Source organism: Numenius arquata, chromosome 2, assembly GCF_964106895.1.
Source record: "Numenius arquata chromosome 2, bNumArq3.hap1.1, whole genome shotgun sequence".
Classification (NCBI taxonomy): Eukaryota; Metazoa; Chordata; class Aves; order Charadriiformes; family Scolopacidae; genus Numenius; species Numenius arquata.
Genome location: NC_133577.1, coordinates 4,490,658 through 4,509,527, shown reverse-complemented (window position 1 = coordinate 4,509,527; position 18,870 = coordinate 4,490,658). Strand labels below are relative to the sequence as shown.

At 36.3% G+C, this 18,870-nt stretch overlaps 2 protein-coding genes across 2 annotated transcripts in view; both read left to right on the top strand.

The window, feature by feature from the left end:
• HBS1L (HBS1 like translational GTPase) overlaps positions 1-18,870 on the top strand; it is a 62,235-nt gene that overhangs the window by 4,711 nt on the left and 38,654 nt on the right. Inside the window, exons 3-4 of the mRNA XM_074163412.1 lie at positions 1,131-1,268; positions 3,470-3,664. Of these exons, the coding sequence (XP_074019513.1) occupies positions 1,131-1,268; positions 3,470-3,664 (333 nt within the window). The remainder of the gene's footprint in view (positions 1-1,130; positions 1,269-3,469; positions 3,665-18,870) is intronic.
• Positions 4,898-5,836, top strand: LOC141462609 (uncharacterized). Its single transcript, XM_074144581.1, has one exon. It carries the CDS (start codon positions 4,898-4,900, stop codon positions 5,834-5,836), a length of 939 nt encoding a protein of 312 aa, XP_074000682.1.

Sequence of the window (18,870 nt, the reverse complement as noted above, 5' to 3'; positions counted from 1 at the left end):
CTGGATTCAACCTGGATTTAAGCTAATCTAGGAGTGTATTATTTGTGGTCACATTCCCTGATTCAAATTCAGATTGTCTTCCATTCAATTTCTAAGTTTAATAGCTAGAATTTATCAGACCTTTTCTAAGAATTAAGGTAGCCTTGTATTTTGTGATGAGAAGGTGCAGTGTGTTTACTTTTTAAGTAAGTATAAACTGCTAAATTGCAGACATAATTCTTGTTTGTGCACAGTAATTTTCCTAAGAACTCTTTTTATGTAAGCTTCATTTATAAAATAACCTGATTTAGATTGTACAGTGATCTTTTAATAGTTGCTTCAGTTGTGGTGATTGAATATGAGACGGTATGCATTTGGGAAGCAGTTGCTAAGGCTATATTATTTGATTTCTGGATATACATATGGTTTCAGTATGTATTTCAGAGCTGGGGAGAATAGGACATAACATAAGGAAATCTGTTTACATTATTTGTACATTTCTGAGAGTATGTAATGACTGGGACTCACGTTCAGTGAGAAGTTTTGTCTGTATATGCCTCAATGTGTTGCTAAATCAGAATCAAAAGTTTAAAGTTTTGTGTGAATATACGTTTTTACTCATTGGCTGTATTTCTAATGAAATTCCAAGAAGAGAAGAATGTGTTCAACTCCATTAAATTGTTATCGGTAGTTTGACAGTGCCATACTCTAAAAGCAATGTTATTTTCATTATATTTTTTTTTTTTTCACTTGTAACTGAGGTAAAAAAACCCAATTGTGGAGTAAGGTTCTGAAGACATTAAGCCATAGATGGTGATTCAGTATAGAAAATACTGTTTTTCAAACCTGGACTATATTCTTTTGTTTGAATACTGAACTTTGCAGAATTATTGCATTACACGGATACAGGGATGTTACGCAGCCTGTGGTTTCACTGTGATTTATTTATATTCTAGCATAAATTATATATGCTCTGTACAGTCTTCAGCTAGTAGTCATTATACAATAGTGTCCCATAACTGCCCACCCCCTGCCCCGAAACCAGTGCAACAGGTCAATGTCCTAACTTTTTTTCCCTTTAGATATGTTTTGTGTTTAAAGGAGAGGAAAAAAATACTTTTTTTTAATACTTTTTTTTTTACCTAATGCAGCAGCTCAATTTATCTACTCCAGACGAGACAAACCAGCAGCATTTGCTGAGCCACTAGAAGAAGAGTATGGCTATGAAGGTACAGATGATACTGCTGATTATTTTACGTCCAACCATCAGTTGACTGAAGTTGATAGAGGTAATTATAGAAAACAAATGATTCTCAGAACAGTCTCTTTTATGAATTAAGGACTTACTATAGTAGTCCTAAATAAATGACTGACACTGCTCACAACCTGTAATCTCGTTGTAGAACAGCACCCTTCATGAGCTTAGCTTCAGGGGTGATTCTTCAAGTTCGTAACTACCTTATTTATATTACTTGTAATTTGGTTGCATTCATGATGTTATGCATTATGTTCTTAGTTTCTTATTAGAAATAATGAGATTTGATATGAAATTCAGACATAAGAACAATTGCACTGTCTCAGGCCAAGCATCCATGTAGCTCAAGGTCTTGACTCCCCAAATGGATGCTTAGGTAAGAGTATTAGAAGCAGAGTATTTGGAGAATGGTTGTATTGTATTCCAAATTATGGCAATAGCAGTATTTGAGAGTTATTCAAAGTCATGCATTTCCTTGAAATGGTGGCCAGTATCTTCAGATACCTGTATCTTCTACAGTCTTTTCTTACCCTGTTTTGAATTCATTAGACTTTGGTTTCCATTCAGTCCTGCAGCCGTGAACTCCATGTTATCAGCTGAGTTCTTTGCTTTTTCTTTTGCTTTTATTTGGGGAAAAAATACTTGCTTTTGTTTTTTAAACTTGCTGCCCGATAGCTTAATTACATGCTTTGTGAAAAAGATTCACAAGTCTGTTTCTGAAGTATTAATGGTTAACTTAGTTTTTGATGTTTTGGAAATAATCAGGGTTATTTTTAAAATATTCGTAAGCTCAGAGTAAAGTGTGTTGTTGAATGAATAGACAAAAATGCATGAATGACATCTGGTATTTTAAAAAAGTTGCGGAAAGTTCAGAAACAATAGATAAAATAGAAACTGTCTGGATTCCATGTAAAGTGGCTAACACATAGATATATGGGTAAAAACAATAAATTGGGGTGTAATATGCATGTTTTTACAGCAGAGAATAATGCTGTAGAGGGCAATTTGAAAGAATCAGCCTCTATGTGGATACAAGTGATGTATATGGTACCCTGGCTTTTCAGAATGTTTTCGACAGACTCAATCAGTTAAGAATTGATATTGGAACAAGAAGGAAAATAACATTCTGGACTAAAAAAGATAGAAAAGAAACCTAGAAGGATCCATTTCTACTGTGACAACAGCAGTGGATCCACAAGACCTGTTGTGTTTGGTGTAGTGTGCAGTGTTGGCCGTTAATACAAAATTATTGGTTGTGGTCAATGTGGCTACAGAGAGTTTGGCAAGATTGTCCAACCAGTACATTGTTTAGGGCTCTGCCAGTAATTCTTTTGCAGAGCAAATGTCTGGGGAACATCGATTTGCTATTTGCATTACAGGTCAAGGGTGCTGATTTGAGTGACCTTGAGGAAGCTGGAATTCTGCGGTGTTGCGTTCCCATAGCAAAGTTCCTTAAACGTTACCATCTTCGAGGAGGTGTTAAAATAAAGAATCTGTAGTTGCCTTTCTGTTGTTCAGTTCCTGTTTTCTAAAATCTGAACTGGCAGAAACTGTGATATTCAGGAAGATTTTCTTCTATTCTCTTGTGCGCGTATGTCTGATCAGCACCCTACTTCCAGAGAGTGGCAGCCTGGTGAATTTTCGGTCTCTTGTTGTGCAGCAAGTCAAGACTTCAGAAACTCATCTTAGTCAAGGCTTACACTAGTTGCAGAAATATGCTCCAAAGAAAATTGTTTTTTATCAGTCAAAAAATGAATTACTCTTTTAGGAAGGGTAAATATTGCAGGTAGTTTCAAATCTGTTGATCGAGAGCTTTCAGTTGTTCAGGCCCGAAAATGCTGTTTCACTTTGGGTGTTAATTATATATCTGTAAACACTTAAAACGTGCTGTTCAATGGGATTCCACTAAATTACTTTGGATAATTTTAAGGCGATTATTTGTATTTCTTCTCTGCAGTGAAGATAGTTAATTTTACAACATCAAAGTTTTTCAATAATGATTATTCAGTGATATGTTCCTTGCATCATTATCTGAAATTAGTCAAATATTCTGCAGGGTTTGGGGCCAAAGTTTATCATGGCAGTAAGTGAGATCAGAATTAATTTCTAAAGGTTTTATCTCCCACTGTGATAATTTTCAGCTGTTTTTGTTAATCAGATATATGGTGCTGGTGATTAGGCCGCTTAAGACTTTTTTTTTTGGTGCAGTTTATAACAGTAATATGTCTCTTTTAGCCCGTCTTAATTCATGCCTTGATCAAATGAGAGAAGTTTTGGCAGAGTCTGTACCAGAGCAAACAATGGTGCAAGCAGTGCTGGATAGTAAATTTGATGTACAGAAGGCTTTGGATCTTGTGCTTTCACAAGGCAGTAAGCAAAATGTGAAGACCAAGAATGAGGACGCTGTGATTGTAGGAAAGACGACAAAAGGTATATTTCTATTTAATTGTTTACATTCATTTTAATTGTTTGCATTCAAGGTGATTCATTTCTAAGTACAGTTTAATTTTGGCTTTACAAGCTGTGAAGATGCTTGTTACTGCATTAGTCATTTATTAGAAAATTAAAAAAGACCAGCTTGCTCTTCTATTTCTGTGTTCTAAAAACATTTAAAGGAAACTAGCTTTTCCTGAGCTAGACGTCAAAATAAAACCTTGGTGTCAGCTTAAATTCAAACTGCAACCATCTGCAGTTCACAGTAAATTTCTGATTTCTAATATATGACGTAACTGAATGAATACACCTCCTAAAAGTTGGACATCTTTAAGTTTTATGCACTTCCATTATTTGTTTGGAGAACCGACATCTCCCATCCCCAGTACCTCCCTTTTGTGGGTAGCATCTATACAGTAACTTCCTAATTCTGGTTTATTCTTAAATCTTCATAATCTTTACTGGCATTCTTCATTGATTCTTAAAATTTCTCAGGTATTTCAGTAGATACCTGTAATTTAATTGTAAATATTGCAAATCTGTGGATAACACTTAGTAATTAAATGCCTTTTCATGTTTCTTCTTGATTTTTTTTTTGTTGCTGCTGTCAACTTTAAAAAAAAATGGACATTTTGTTGTGACTGCACTTCCATCTGAAAATTATTGGCTATTGTAAGGTAAGGAGACTTACTTTGTTGTCCAGAAATGTGTATTGATGCAGACAGTTTCTCTTGTGCAGTAGGAAACATTGCTAATAACACCAACAAACATCGGTTTGGAAACCTGACAGCCCAGAGTGGTTCAGCTTGTTACTCTTTAATTACAAATGACAAAATGCCCCTTAATGCTGAAAAATCCAGGATACCTTCATCTGAAAGGGAAGGATTGAAATCCTCTTCACTTGTTCTCTCACCTTCTTTGGGTGATGATTTGTGTAAAGGATCGTTTTGTGAACCTGTGAATAAACAGGCAGAGAATCCACTACCAGAAAGTGCTAATGCAGTAAGCTCGCTTCCTGCCAGTGAAGATTTTTCCTTTAGCATAGGAAGTAACCCAGCTGGAAATCCTTCCTTTAAGAAGTTGGAGTGCAAGGAAGCACAGGACTTGAAATCCTTGCTGATGCAGAACGTGGTTTGTGATTCCCTGAGTCCTGAAGACAGCATTCCTCTCGTTTCCTCGAGTACTTCTGATTGTAATAGTAATGCAAATTTTTACAGTCCTCCGTGTTTAATGAGTGCTTTAGGAAAATTGGCTCTTGATAACGAAGTCAGTCACACTGTAAATAGAAAGAGTGAACTCCTTGAAAATTTCTCTTCGCTTGTGCAAAGTAGGAAACAAGAAAGCCCCTCTTCAGACTTGGCAGCTTTGCCAGTGTTGAGGTCTGGGAGTACATCATTGGCTGAGTTACTTCAGGAGCACCAGGAAAGCAGTTCTAGCCCCTGTTATTCTTTGGCTGATCTTTATACCCAGTCAACAGCAAGTCTCGCTGATACAAAACTGGGAACCTCACCGTTATCACAACTAGTAAGTCAACCCCAAACTCCAGGTGGGATGCCAGAGCTAACGGGATCTTTGTCTTCTCTAGCTCTCTCTAAAGTTTCTCCGCTAAAGGAGGTTGAGAATTTATCCCTCTCGGATTTAATAGCAGAGACTATTGAAATAGATAAAACTGAACAAAGGACGGACTTCCCCATGCTCAGTGTAACCGAATCGAGGCCCTCTAAAAGAACCAACATTGATTTAAGTGTCCTTGTAAAAAAAGCAGATGTATCTGCAGAACAAAATGTGGTAGGACAGTCAAACATCTCAAGCCCCGAAACTAAACTTGTAAAAGAAAAACAAGGAAAATGTTCTAGTTTTGTCAAAACAAGGAAAAAACCCAAAAGAGGGCTTAGTCCTAAAAGTCAGGATTTGTCCCTTTCATGGATGAAGGCGCTGTGTGCAAGACCTTCAGCTTTTGCTTTAACCCTGTGTCTCCGTTATCCTCCAAAAGGTTATAAGCGGCGCACGGTTGGGGTACATAAAGCTTTCCTGTACAGTAGACAAGTACAAGATGTAAAACCCAAGGAGACTGGTCCTCTAATAGCCATAACACCATTTGACTTCAAATCAGCATCTCCGGATGATATTGTGAAAGCTAACCAAAAAAAAGCTTTTACAAGAGAGTAGTGGGAGAAAAAATAAAAATCAGCATTTGTATCTTGGTAAAAACACTTTTAATTATATAGGACCTATTTATAATCCAGAATCGAATTTTTCTATTTTTTTTAATTGACATTTTACAATTTTCACTGTTTGGTAGCAAATTTGTATGTGAACTTTTAAGCTGTTGCACTGAATATCTTTATTTTTGCCTAATTTTCACTGACGATTGAACATTTTTAACTTTTGCAAAGTCTTGAATTTTAGTATTTAGATATTGCATGTGCAAAATTCTAGAAACACCATCAGACTTCTTGAAATGTCTCTCTGGGTGTTGAAGCTACAGTTCGTTGGGAAGAACACTGAATTATTATTTGGTAAAGTAATTTAGTTTTAGTATATGGTGTATAGTTTGGGGAATAGGAACCTCAGTTTACATTTTGCCTGTTTGATTAAATGCTCTTAAAGTTAGATTTTTCTGATGTTGTTAAACTGCCCAGTTTTGTAATTGCTATTTCTGCTCAATGTCATTATTCTCTTCCGTCTTAATACTGATTGCAATATTACAACAGAAATACATCTATTTTTTAAAAGCCTCACTAACCTCAGGTTTTGACAGTTTTAGTTATGATAGGACATGATAGGACATGTATAGTTTTTGATAGGACCAAATTTGTAGGGGAGCAAGCAATTGAAATTGTGTGCCCCCCCCCAACCTCCAATCAGCTGCCAAAATGTAATATTCAGCATTTTAAAACAGCTATTTTGTCGGTATAGATGTGGCATGTATTTCAGGAGAAGTTTCGCTGGGATTCGATGCTTTATTCTCGAGTCTTTCCGAAAAGGATTGGAATAACAATTCTTTCAACTTTAGCACAAAAGTCTTTGCTCAATGGAAAAAAAAAAAACCAACAATCAGGCAAAGCACAGGTGCTGTTTGTATCTGCCTCGGGTCCGTTTTGAAGAAAACTTCCTTTAGTAATGGAAATATATTCTCTTCTGCTTGCACCCATTGCTGGTACTTTGAATCTTTAGATGGAAGATCAGAATCAGGACATTCTGGACTTATTTTTTTCTTTTTTTTTTTTTTTTAGCACCAGATTGTGGTGCCCCTGTTAGTCAAATTAGTAACTGCGTGTATAGTTCAGCTTTCTTTTTAGTTTACTGCTAAATTGCTACTCCGTTACTACTTTTAATATATTTCCAGTGTCAATGTTCAGTATTTTAGACCCCAAACAGCAATAAGTGCAATAAAGGAACTGCTGCAACTAGAAAAATAGGTTTGTTTGGATACTGCCATACACTTACTTGTGCTAAACTTGGCAGCTAATATGGAACAGTAGATACAATTTTAGTCTAATTTTAATCTAATTTTTGCTGAGCGTGTGACGTCAAAAAGGAGACAAAAACGTTAGATTTATTCCTGACTTCAGGTTGCACTACAGTTTTGTTTCTAAATAAAAAATAGAAAACATGTTCCAGTGCTCTCAGGTACAAATTTCATGTTCTGTATATTGTGCTGGTTCGTCTGGTTGATACTGGTGTCATTTAGGACCTTTGACCTTTTGGATGAAAGTAATGTTTCTAACCCTTACTAATAAAAGTTTTATATAAAAGACAGTGCTGCAGTGTTTATGTGTTAATGTAGCCATCTGTATCCTTCCCTATTTTGAGTGCCTTAAAGCATGGAAGTGTAAATATTACAACCTGGTGTAAATACTATGATCTGATAAGTTCATGAACAGGAGTAGAATTGATTTATTTCCTCAGAAGACTTTCTAGAAAAGTCTGGCTGATGCTGATTGTATACTGGTTGTGTTATTCATTAGTCTTAATAGCAAATTCTGCTTTTTGAACAATATGAAATGCTTTATAGTGATCAGTTTCTCTGTCGTTAGTCCATATATTAACATCCCACTGCTTAGAAGTCCAAGTCTGTTTTTCCCACCGAGGCAAAATGTCTTATTTGGAGAGTTTATCATTAAAGTTCACTTTTTCCAAAATTGTATGTATTCTTCTAGTAGATAAATTGTAATGTTTAAAAGTGAAATATTAGTGCAAAGTGGTATATTGTTAGGTGGGTTTGCTTTCTTGTTTTCCAAATACTCTTGAGTCCCTAATTAATGTAGATAGAGATTTCTACGTGTTTTTTAAATTTTCATTGAAGAACTTTGGTTTTCCCTCTAAATAATTTTATCTTATTTTTGTTGAGCTTCTCTTTGGTTTTGGTCTGTTTTCTCATTCCCCTTGCTGCTCTTCTTCGCATAAATCCTAGAATTTTTAATACTTTTAGAGCCTGAACTAGGGATTCCCTTGAAAAGTGTGTACGAGTAGTAGGCGGCAGCGTGTAGGACTTGGAGCTCGGTTTTCCCATAGGTTTAATGCAGATTAAAGTTTGAACAAGTGACTGAAGCCAAAGGACATCAGCATTTTATGTTTATCGCGGATCTTGTTGGGTAGCTAGATTTTCATATATAAATACTTTTTCATTTGCATTTGTCTCAGTGTTGTTAGTGTTCTGGAAGAAGCAATACATGCTGTTCAGTGTATAAGGGAGTAGGGGAGGGATTTTTCTTTGTTTTGCAATCCTGAATCCTGAAGTGAGCCTTGAATTAGTCCAGCCCTGCAGGCTGAACACTGCAGAGGTGCCCGAGTGGTGGATAAACCTGAATTCCAATTAATTTTCAGCAGAGATCATTTATTTCCACGCTTGGAAAATTTAACAGTTTTGTTTTTATAAACAAAAGATTATGTGTTAGTATATTTGCTTTTTAAATGAAACAGGTATTTTAATGGCTTCCTTAACTATTCCTTAATTTCCCTACTGAGAACCAGGTTTGTGTCATTAGTGACAGGTTTAATTGTCTTAGAATACTGCATGATATTATGGTATATGGCATTTTTGTATAAGAAGTCTGTGTTTGGCCTTTGCACTGAGGTGTTTCTGCCCGATGAATGTTAGAATTCTTGTTAACTAAACTGTCTATTTTATGCTTAACACAGTGAGCTTATTTTATTGATGTATTTATAAAACTCCCCCTCCCAATTTTGCAGCTGGTGTGTATCTTTGTCTAATACGGGTAATTGTGTTATTTGTTTTGGAATTCACATATTAACATTGCAAAGTACTTGTGTCTGGATTTGCGTATGGACATAAAAAAGAGAATATTAAACTACGGAGACATACTACTTCTGGTATTCAGACTGTATACTCCTAAGGTATTTTGTATATAAATTTATTTTGTACATAATTTTTAAGTGGCTGCTGAATAATTTTAATATAAAATTGCCTTGTGGACATTGCTTTATGTACCTAAATAAAATGCGTATTCTTAAAGGACTGACTTAATTACACTTTCTTATTAACTTACCTGATAGAAATAGAGTTGTGATTGGATGTTTTATAATGATTTTGTCTAATGTGGAAACAGGCTCCAGTTCTTGTCTAGGTTTGCCATGGACATACTTCTTTCCATGGAAGATTCCTTTGGAGAAAGTAAGGCAAAAACTGGCATCTGCTGGTGTGTAATCAGATGCTGTATTGAGGCTCCCGTTGGCTTTTGGTTAGAAATGGGTTTGTAAAGTTTGGGGCCTTTTTAGATTGTTTTGGTAGCATTTTTAAACCTTACTTGGATCTTAAATAGGAAAGGATGTCAATGAAATAAAAAGAAAGCAACTGTCTAAAGTTAGTTTTCAAGCTCTTACAGTAGAAGTTAGAGCTACTACAGTTGATCTCTTAAAATCAACATTCTTAATGTGTCTCTAAATACCTGCTCCATTTTTCTCTTTTAGGTTTCCTTTTTCTAGCCGATTTCTATCTGAACTTGTTTTGGGAAACCAGGGCAAATTGAAAGTCAAAGTATGAGAAGGGTGGGAAAATGACAGCGCCCATTGGGATCTCAAAAACGATTGATCTTTGTACTCTTTGGGGTGTGATTTAACGTAATTATATTTAGCTGTGTTTTAATTACAACAGAAAACACTTCTGAGAAAAGTATAGAATGTTAAGAAGAGAAGCTTCAGATTTAAAAAAACCCATGTGATTAAAAGTTCACGTACCTGGTTTTTACTTTTTATTCAGAAATAACTACATGAGTAATTTCTCATTGAATTGTTAAGACAATTCTCAGGATCTTAAGCTTCAGAGGCAGCAAAAACTCCATTTTCTGGAACTGTTGCACAATAATATTGCAAAATCTTATTTCGAAGAGACTAAGTGATGCTGTGAGGTAGTCTTTGCAATTTTGTGTTTTGCCCCATTTCCCCTAATCATGTTGTTCAAATACATTTTTTTCAGTAACCAACCATTTCTGAAAATCTCTATACTTCCCCAAAAAGTTAAAGAGCAGCTAGCACTACAGCAAAAATGAATAGCGATACACAGGATTTGTGGGAAGATAGGACATGGATTGTCTTTATGAAATGTGTATAGTTTATCACAGTACCTTTGTACAAGGGCAGTAGTTTAGTGGTATAATTATTCACATATATTTCAAATCTAAAGTGCCCAGCTTTTCAAAGTTGTTAAAGCGGTTTTGTATTAAATGTTGATTGTGAATTATGGTTGGGAGGAAAAAAAAAGCAAAAATGTCATCGCATTGTCATTCGTGCAGTAAAAATAAACTTTCTAGAGTTCTGAAAGGGGACGCTTCTCTGCTTTCTTAGTTTTTTGGAAACTGAGTTGAATTTTTATGGATAACAAATCTTTTTTTTTTTTTCGGTTTGTGTGAAGCGTAGACAGCTGATAGTTTCTTAAGTAGATTTTATGTTCAATTCACTATGTCCAGGCTGCTATTTAGATGAGATGAGATGATGCTATTTAGATGAGTCCGAGTTACCTATAATTCTGTGTCTGCTGCTGGTTTTGACCTTAGAGGATTTTCCCTTGGGAAGTAAGAGAAACTTCTTTTGTGAAACTGTTGTGTTTCATCTGCACTGACAATTGGCAGTGACTTCTGAGGTACGTGAGTAGTTTGTTGGTCAAGTAATTGATTTGGATGCTTGGTGCTCCTTTAGAAAATAACCCACTGCCCTTTTTTACAGCTTTCTGGAAGTCAAATGACTAGAACCCGTAAAATGCTTGTAGACTGCAGAGATTAAAATGAGACATTTGGAAAGAACTCATGAACAATTTGTTAAGAATTAGACGTAGTAAAAATTGTCTCACTCTTTTGTAAGAAGAATATGGAGATTTTAGAGAAGAGTTGCTTGTGAGGTATTTACTCATCACCATGTCGATATATGGAAGTAATAGCTGATGGAGATGAACATTATTTTAATATTTCTGTTGGCTGTTTTGAGTCTTTTTGCCCACAAAATCAAAGAATGAAATCGTAATATAGATTTCCTTTTAACTAGCAACATGTGCAGCATTTCTCGGGCATCCGCTGCTTGATCTCAGCAGTGGGTATTAGTGACGTTGAGAGATTGCGATCTGAAATGCACTGTTGTAATAAGTTTGCTTTCACTATAGTCAAGAGAAGCAAGTAATTTCGTTTGGTATTGGTATTTAGGGGTTCTCTGAGAAACCCTTCTTAAAGTTCAAATTTCTAAAAAATGTTTATGTAAAAATGGTACCCTCTTAGTCAAAAGGATCTGCATATTCTGTGCATATTCATTTCATTTCTGCTTGCTTTTTCTGGCTAAACTGCATTTTCATTTCTTTTTGCCTGTGTTAGTATTGCAGAACAAATACAGATAGTGGTGAGTGAGCGAGATTCTATTCCATTTCGGGCACCATTAACGGAATTGTTAACCGCTTTATGACACTTAAGATTTTTGGTTTTAGTGATGTACCAGCAAGAAGGAGGTCAGGTGTCTGTAAATGTGCAGTCCTTGCAGGAAATTAAAACTACTGTGAACTGAGCATGTTTAGTTTGATTGTTTTTGGGGTAGGAAGGAATCTAGTCTTTTCTGTCAATGAAGTCGTCGTCGTAGTTGAGCTGTCTTTGTGGGGGCACTGGCTATTTTGGATTATGGTGATTTCTCAGGAACAGGACCAAGAACAGGGCCTTTATAAGGCTGTATGTATAAATATTTAATAAGAAATAAGCTTCACAGTAAAGAGTCAAAATTGAAAGTAAGGCACAGGAAATTGAAAAGCCTTACTCATGGTATGCCACATAATCTAGGAATAGGGCACAGTTCTCAAGCTCAACTCTACTTTTCTAAATACTTTACTATACTGCTTTGCTTAAGCTTTTAATAGAAAAGCAAGTATTTCTTCACTAGCATTTATTTTTGATTTATGATTATTATTAATACTGCATGTATTTATGTTTTTGACGTAGCTATTAAGACACGTGGGCAGTTTCAAGAACACAAGCCACAAGTAAAATTAGTAGGTGCTTAGCTTGCATTTTGTTAATGTTGTTTATCTTTCAATTTTCTAGAATTCTTTTTTTGCATCTCCTGCACAAATAGCTTCCTTCATTCTTGCTTTACGCCAGTAAAAAATAAACAAAAATCCCACAAACGTGACCACAACATCATTTAATGTAATTAGCTTTTAATTTTCACTCAGGTGAGTGCAGCAAGGTTTGGTTTTGGTTCAGGATAACGGGCGTTTCTCAGTCCACGGACAAATACTTATTTGTCTTCTGTCTTTTTATGCTACAGATGGACACTGTGATAGCGGTTGCTTCCTAGTGCAAAGTGTCAGAATAGAGATTATTGTGCTTTAACAGATAACTTTTATCATTTCTGCTTTGTGGTTAATGGACTAGTGAAGTTGGGAGCCTTAAGTGAAAAAAACCAAACCAAACTGATACTGTGGATTTTATTTATAGGGAGAATCCCAAAGAAATCCTGGAGGAGCAAACTTCCTGAAGTTTAATGGTGACATACAATATATTTTCATTAGCTTAGAGTCCCTCAGGTTTTACTTCCATTTATCGTATTGGGCTCTAATGCTTTGATTTCGCACATTGGAAAATGAAGTATTTACACCTGGGTAGTTCAGAAGACATTTTTGTCCCCAAATTCAATTGCTTGTGCTGACATTTCAGGAAGGGGACAGTTCTCAAATGCCCGCTACAGTGATGAGAGCCCGTTGTACCCAGTGATGCTCAGTTCTGGCGTGTATGCAGTCGGTGACAAAGAGAACGCGTTCTTCACCGAATGGAAATGTTTGAAATCTGACACGACTGATGATATAGTTATATCTTAAATCATGGAAAGTAATGAGAATTTAAGACTTCCGTGTTTTGTGTAAGAAAAGTGTATACACAGACTTCGAGAAGTTACTGAATCTTGACACTGAGGCACTGTGTGGGTTTTAGAAAGGAAGTGGCTTATTTCAGGGAAAAATGTGTCACCAGCAATGAAAAGCTTTTAAAAATCCTTTGAGATACCTTTTCGAGATTCTCCTCACACATACTGTACACCTACACTGGAAAAAGTGACACTCCAGCTTTTTTCTGAGTTTTCTTTTATGGTCCTTTAGCACTAGTTTGATTTACTTTTTTTTGGACAGAGTGTAAACCAATACAAATTCAATCATTTTCATAGTTGACTGTATTGTGTATGAAAATTGGGTGTTTTGCTTGGAAGCCAAGAGAGCTTAGATAAAACTAAAAATGATTGTGTCCTTTTTAGAACTTTGGGATTCCAGAAGAACCAGAGGTCTTGGGGAACCAGTAGCTCCACTTGTTCTTACCGTGGCCTTCTACCTCAGTCCCTTCAGGTCATGGTAAAGATGAACCATCAGTTGGTTTTCTCTGTGTCTTTAGAAGGTAAAGTGAAGAATTTAGTAATTTATCAGATGTGATTGCTGGAGTGCCAGGAAGGTATGGTTGGAGTCACATTTTTTTAAGAGTTAAGGGTGAATGATTGCTGCTGTAGTGCTGTTATATATCAATGTAAGCATTGTAAATCCTGCCTGAAGTTTGCACTTCAGTACTCAAAGCAAGGCTCTTGACCAGGCTGAGACAGTATTTTGCAGTCATAAACCAATGCATTTCAGCTCTAGAAACTAGTAAGACGTCTAAAAATTAGAAATATAGGCATATCAAATCCAAAACTGTGGGAGCAAAAGGAACTGTTTAAAATATATCCGTTACTGATGGAAAGGAGCTTGAACGCTAATAGGAAACGCATGTAAAAATTCAGAAATGAAGTTAAAAGCCAGAAAGGTGCAAAAAAGCAAGCTTAAACCACAAAATTACTATACCATGTCTGTGTATGTTGGTTGTCTTTCACTACAAACAGTGTTGTTTCTTCCCTGTAAAATTTGCGTTATCAATGCCTACCTTGTCTCTGCACTGTCTTCTGGAAGTGTTTCTGCAGTATCATACTTTTTTTTTTTTAAATATTCTGTGTGATCCAATATTGTTATAAAACATATTAGTTGCGTAGTCTAGTGTATTATGCCACATACATACCAACAGAAATGCCACCCACTCGCTACTTGGTGTGCCTCTATTTGCACCTGAACTGGTTTGTTCTTGGGTGACAAAATATTTTTCGTTTTTCATTACCTCAGCTTCCCTGTTCTTCCATAAAACCAGCATTTTGGTCTTCAGGGTGGACAGTTAAAATGCTTAACATACCAGGTTCCTCCCTTCTATTATAGTTGTGACACTTGAAATGGCCATTAAACTTAAAAGTCTTGAGCTACTGTCAGAATCCTTGGTAGAAATTAATGGTTAAAATGCCAAAAGCTTGGAAAAGTAGGTAACTTTAACATGGAAAATACCTGTGTCTGCAGGAGCTGTCGTGCCCAGTTGGCAGAGACATGGAAGAGCTTTGACTGGTTGTCCCTTCAGTTCTTCTTCCATACTTTTACTGCGTGTAAAACCTCAGCCTAAATGGAAATTCTCTGTCTAACTAATTCCAAAATATGAGTTGAGGTTGTTTTGGGTACTCCTTGTTTCAGTCCTTGTTACCACTTTGTGTGGTTTTTTAGAATCACATTTTCCTATTTTTAATGTTTTCCTCTTCCCTATTGCTGACCCACATAAACAGGAAAATGACTAACTTTGCTTGTCAACTAGGCAAGGGGGTGAAACTGCATTGTACACTGAGTGCTTATGTTGAAAAAAAGAGGAAAAAGGCCACTTAAAGATCTAAGTAAGCGTTTTTCAAGGCAGAAATGTGATTTGAATCGTACGCTTTTAATGCTGTTATTCTGATAACGTGTATACTGATATTCTGATAACGGGGGTCGGTCTCTTCTCCCAAGGAACAGGCGATGGGACAAGAGGAAATGGCCTCAAGTTGCGCCAGGGGAGGTTCAGATTGGATATTAGGAAAAATTTTGACACAGAAAGGGTTATGAAGCCTTGGAATGGGCTGCCCAGGGCAGTGGTTGAGGCACCATCCCTGGAGGTATTTAAAAGATGGGTTGACATAGTGCTTTCTGACATGGTTTAGTGATGGTTTTTATCAGAGTTGTGTTGATGGTTGGACTAGATGATCTTAAAGGTCCCTTCCAACCTAGACAATTCCATGATTCTATACAAACAAACTATTGTAAGGTTGTGGGTTCTCTCTGTGTGCTTGCAGGTACCGCTGGAAGTGTAAAGTGTCCAACTAATCTTTCACTGCATGGAGGAAGAGGAATACATTAAGCAATGAGCCCGAGTCGTGCAAGTTCCTCTCTAAAGTGAGGATAGAGTGAAAAGCACTGCTCCATACTGGGAAATGAACTTTTCCTGGCATTCATCTGCATCTGATGAATCTTATTGAAAACTGCAGGTTATATTTTGCTGTAGTTGGTTTTTCTTCTAAACTCAGCTACACAGCTTTTTCTAAATCAGTTCTTGTCTCTGAATGATTTTGGCAATGAAGAAAAGAGCCTCCAGTGCTGTTTCACATCACATCTATATATAGGTTGTTATTTTCCAAATATAGGCTTCCCTTATTCAGATTCTGGCGATGTTCGGTCTCCGTTGTTTTTGTGACTTAGCTAAACAAGTTCATCTTTGATAACTCTGGAATTCAGATATATTTGGATGGTGCCAGAGGACTTCATAGGAAAATGTGGAATATAGCAGCCTTCCAGTACCTAAAGGGGCTACAGGAGAGATGGGGAGGGACTCTATCAGGGAGTGGAGCCATAGAATGAGGGGTAACGGTTTTAAACTGAAAGAGGGGAGATTTAGATTAGATTTTGGGAGGAAATTCTTTCCTGTGAGGGTGGTGAGACCCTGGAACAGGTTGCCCAGAGAAGCTGTGGCTGCCCCATCCCTGGAGGTGTTGAATGGGGCTGGATGGGGCTTTGAGCAACCTGGTCTGGTGGGAGGTGTCCCTGCCCGTGGCAGGGTGGTGGAACTGAATGATCTTTAAGGTCCCTTCCAACTCTAACCATGAATAAAAAAAATTTCAGAGTAATAATGTACATAAATAATGCAGGTGTAGGTAAGTAATGCAGATAGTGTAAAACATGCTGCAAAGAAAAGGGGAAAACAACTATGTAGGTGAATACATTTCTTATGCTGAAGGGTGAGGCAATTTTTATAAACTTCTCCTAAATTTTAATGCAGAACAGATTTAATTTTTTAAAAAATACATTTTCTGCTTCTGAAGTGTATGTTGTTGTGTATGTCAGCTTTTACCCTGCTTACTTCAGCTTGGCCAGTATCTGCACTTCTCCTTGCAAGAGTTTCCCTGATAAATACAATTATGCATAATACTAGGTTTTTATCTCAGTTAGCTACTGAAAGCCCTACTGTCAGCTTAATCGTCTAAGTAATGTTAGATTTTCTAAATCGCTAATAATGTCCGTTGTTACTGGTAGCACCCGTAATGTCTTTCTTAGGGAATTTCTGGTATATAATCTGTTGTAGCCAAGTGTTTGTACAAGCAGTGTGGTGCACAGTGGTGGTCCAGGAAAACTGCCTTCGTGTCTTTTCAGATAGCTTAAAATTTCTCTCTAAAACAGTAGTTATAGATGTGTGAACTTGTTGGCTTTTTTTTTTTTTTTCTGCTAATATGTTGTTTTTAATACTGCAAAAGTTCTGCACTGTGGATAAATTCAGTTCCCTTGATCATTGATGCAGCTTGAGTTTGTTTTGCAAGTTAGATTCAGAGCTCTTTAGCAGTTTCACACCTAGGTTTGAAAGATTCTTTCTCTGTAAATGTGTTGCCACTAACACATTGAAATAACAAAAAATGCTAAAGCTTTTCTTTCTTCTTATTCTTTGTATTTTTTAATAGCTATTGCTTCTTCTGCATTTTTGCCCTACCTCAAAGGTACTCTATTATATGAATGGGGCAAGATGGCAGTATGGCAAACTAATTCTGTTTGTTTATGAAATGAGCAGTCATTTCACGTCAATTAGAATTAAAGGAAGCAGCAAAAGCAGATGTTGAAGCCTGTTGATCTGACAGAGAAGGCAGACAATTTGACATAAAGGAACTAGAAGAAAATTATGTGGCAATAAAGGATGCTTGAATAGTTTCAAACCACTTTATCTAACAGTTTGCATCTGAAGCCATGCTCTGAGAGTGTGGTCACCCTCTCCTATTGATGTACTTATTTATTATTTGTCTCTTGTTAAAGATAGCTGCTGTTGAGTAGGTTTGTGTGTGATTTATTCAACTTTCATCTGTGTAGCACTTAGGACAAAACTGAAATTGTACTTTTTTTTTTTTTTTTTTTCCAAATGGCAGGAGTTGCTCCGGTTTAGGAGGTAAATAGAGAAAAAAAGTCCTTTAGAGCACAAGAATATCTGGAAGGTGTCCCAGCACGAGCTTCTCGTGGTGATGTAGCCAGCTGTATCTGAAAAGCTGAGCTTTGAATTCCAGTAGTAAGGTAGAAGAAAATTCTTATTCTCTATAATAGTTATGGCCAATCAAGGTCTCTTCCAGTAGAGAGCAGTCACATCTGGAATAACACATCTTCATATACCCCATTGCTATGGACATGGTACCAAAACCCGGTAGATAAGAACATGACCAGACTTTAAGCCTCATTTCCCTTTGCTTCTCTTCTGATGTTCCACCACGAGTGGAAAATAGCGTTAAGGAGAGGAGTAAGACTCTGGATGATGGTGGGAAGGTGTTCTGATTTTAAGTGGTACCTAATATAAAAAAATAAGGAAAGCACACTGGTAAATAGCACATGGTAAGATGTAATCTCTGGTGTTGAATTGGTAGGTTGTGAGCATATTGCAGAAATGTCTTTTTTGATGGTGCACCTAGAGCCTTGGGTGTCATGGTGTAAGAACACACTGAAAACAAAATACAGCTAAAAGGAGAAAATCTTAAGTTTTCTCCTGGGGTCATCTTTTTGACATTGACGTTGAATGTCTACGGAATACTTAAACTGTCCCATTTACACAGAAATAATTTATAAATCTCATTTCTTTTAAATTATTTTAGGTGAATCGGGTATAAGAAAAAGCACTAGAACTTTAAGTAGCTTTTCTGAAATTTCTGTTGAAGAATTGTGATCCTGCAGTTAATTTTTTTAAAAAAGCTACTTAGTATTTTGTAGTTGAGGAGTAATGGAAAATTGAATTTATGGCATAGAACATCACCCCTTAATCTGAAATCTTGGAACGGTTAAGGAGAGGAAGAGCTGGAACTCGATCAATATTAGTCTCTAATTTGGAGGGAAAAAAAACAACAAAGGAAGAACAGCACCTTGTTAATTATTTTGCTTGGTTTTGATAAGCGTATGTGTTTTGCTTCGTTTTTACATTTAGTCCTAGTGAATCGAGTACTATAAAAGGTGTATGTTCACTCAGCAAATTTCCTTTGAACAGATTGTGTGAAATGTTTAACTTTACCTAATTTACATGTGCAAAGGAGAACAATGCATTTTTAATGCCTTTTGTTTGCAATTTGTCCTTTCTTTACATTTATTCTTCTGAAACATTAAAAATGGTAAAAATCTGAACATGTTTAACAGTTTTCTCTTCAAAATAATTGTTCAGGTGATCTTTAAATGTATGTATTAAACTGATTTAAGATTCACAGCTTTTTAAAATAAACTCAGTTAATGTATCATTTAACTTTTTACAAGGTTATACCTTTCCAGTAGCTTCTTAAGTTTTGGATGTTAAGAGACTGGTTGGAGTAGCAAAAAGGGTAGGATTTTCATGTTATAGTCTTTT

Coding starts and splice junctions, on each gene's coding strand:
- LOC141462609 (XM_074144581.1), top strand. CDS start 4,898: ATGAGTGCTTTAGGAAAATTGGCTCTTGATAACGAAGTCAGTCACACT.